The sequence below is a fragment of the Colobus angolensis genome, unplaced genomic scaffold (genome assembly GCF_000951035.1).
Source record: "Colobus angolensis palliatus isolate OR3802 unplaced genomic scaffold, Cang.pa_1.0 Scaffold14, whole genome shotgun sequence".
Taxonomy (NCBI): domain Eukaryota; kingdom Metazoa; phylum Chordata; class Mammalia; order Primates; family Cercopithecidae; genus Colobus; species Colobus angolensis.
Window position 1 is genome coordinate 5,665,173 of NW_012114488.1, and position 2,305 is coordinate 5,667,477.

General features: G+C 35.0%; 1 protein-coding gene across 2 annotated transcripts in view; it reads left to right on the plus strand.

Annotated features, from left to right (window-relative positions):
• Positions 1-2,305, plus strand: part of DLC1 (DLC1 Rho GTPase activating protein) — a 438,391-nt gene that overhangs the window by 117,903 nt on the left and 318,183 nt on the right. For both annotated transcript variants that reach the window (XM_011934900.1, XM_011934899.1), the window contains exon 4: positions 663-803. In XM_011934900.1, coding sequence (XP_011790290.1) covers positions 663-803 — 141 coding nt within the window. The remainder of the gene's footprint in view (positions 1-662; positions 804-2,305) is intronic.

Here is a 2,305-nt window from a genome sequence, read left to right on the forward strand (position 1 = left end):
TATTAGGAGCCAATTACAAGCACTTTGCTTTATGCTCATGAAACTCCATGAGTTTCTACTATCATTATACCCATTTTCAAACAAGGGAATTGAATGACACATGACAAAACATAATTCCTGCCCTCAGTTTATTAGATAGACATTTGAGCTAAACTATTCCAGTCCACCGTAATAGTTGTCACCATAGAGGTTGAATAGGAACATAGAAGAGATTGAGGTAAGGAGAAATGAGAACTCTCTCTGTATTTGAAATCCAGTGTCCCTGTGAGGAACTCTGGGCAGCACTGTATAGCCAGAGGAGTGTCAGTGAGTGATTCAAGGTCATACAGTAAGGAAGGTGTGGCTGTGGGCTTCTGCCTTCTAACTTCTCTGCAGTGCCCTACCTAGCCACACTCCTGGCCCTTCCAATGCACACTAAGCTGTTAAATTACCAAACAATATGTTACCTCTTTCTCAAGTATTTGCAGACCCTCTGATGAGCACAATGGTTCTTACAAAACAATGCATTATTATGTGTGACACATCAGTGTCAGTTGTCAGCAACTCTTTAGTGTATTCATGTGTATTGGGAGAAGGAAGAAGTGACAAAGTGCTGGAGGTAGGAACAAGGGCATTTGGGAACATTCGCACATCCTTCATACCAGTACATTTGTTTTTAATAGGATCTGGAATCAGGATCTGAAAGTGGAGCAGATACCATTTCAGTAAATCAGACACAAGCAAATTTGCCTTCTAACACTGAGTCCACGGACCTCCCATCTTCCACCCCAGTGGCCAATTCTGGAACCAAACCCAAGACTACGGTGAGTTCTAAATGATAACAGACAGTCTTTACGTGTAAATGTTGATGATCATCAGGTAAGAGTTGATATTCATTCAATATAGAATAAATACTGTTGGAATCTTAGCCATAGAGACCTAACAATATTTAATTTATTTGATTAAGTACAACCTTAGAAACATGTTGTTTGTTTTATAAATGATAACACAAGCACTTCACTGAAACAAGTCATGTATCAAGAATTATTCAAAACGTGCTAATTAAATTTCATTGCTAGATACTCAGAGCTTTAAAGAACCAAGAATGCAAAATCTGGAGATGGCTTTCCCTACACTATTGTCCTGACCACATTGCTTACCAGTTAGAAAATTGTTTCTCTAAAATGTGATGAATGATAGATGACAGATGATGATGGATGGATGGATGGACAGATAGATTGATTGATTGGTAAAGAGAAAGAGATGATAGAGATAGATGTAGATGGATGGATAGATAGATAATAATTATATAAAGATATTTAGATTGATATAGACACAGATAGATTGATTGATAGATAATAGGTTTATATACAGAGATATAAAATCACCCACATCAAAAATTTTCTGTGGGAATTAAATAAAAGAGCACATATAAAAAGTGCTTAGTGAAATGATTGGCACAGAATAAGTACTGAATAAATGTAAGGTACTGTCATTATTACTATGATACTTAGTAGACTTTACAATGCTATTAAAACAAATTATTCCACATGGAATAATATACTGTGAAACGAGGAAACTGCTCTGGTTTGAAATGCTTCATGTGTAAATTGTAAATAAAAGACATTTTCCCTTAAGGAAAGAGTTGAAATGCAACAGGAAAATAGTATTTAACTCTAGAAGGTAACATTTATGGAGGAAGTAATTACCACTTCTAATATCTAAAATCCCAGTAGTTCCAAAATAACCTTTCCTAGTTTAGTGAAAATCATAGCATCATATTATTTTTTACGCCCATGGTAGCTTAACACAAAAAAACAAGTTTGGATTGCTTGTTCACTGCCTTTAAAATGAAAGTCAAGTCTAAAATAGGACTCAGAAGATAATGCTCTGATTTTAAAACATGATAGATTTGCTGCAATTGCAAGAAAAATGAATATATCATTTAAATGACAGATATGCATGGTTTAAATATTTACATAGAAATCAAATTCCCTATGTTATTCATATCTAAAACATTTTTATGGAATATTTATTGAACATCTACTACATGCCATGCACTAGGCTATGTGAAAACGACTTGGAGAAGAATAAAACATATTCCCTGTCTTTAAACAGCTTACATTCCAGCAAAAGGAGGTAAGTATGTAAACAGTGAAATGCTATACAGCCTATGATAATACTGCATATATTGGGAATAGGAGGAACTGGCAAGATAATTCACTTTTTAAAGCACCTGCTACTATCCTGCAGGGCAGTTCTTTTCTCCCTGATATAATTACCAATGGCATCCACTTTCTCTCTTGGAATATACAAATTTCAGTGA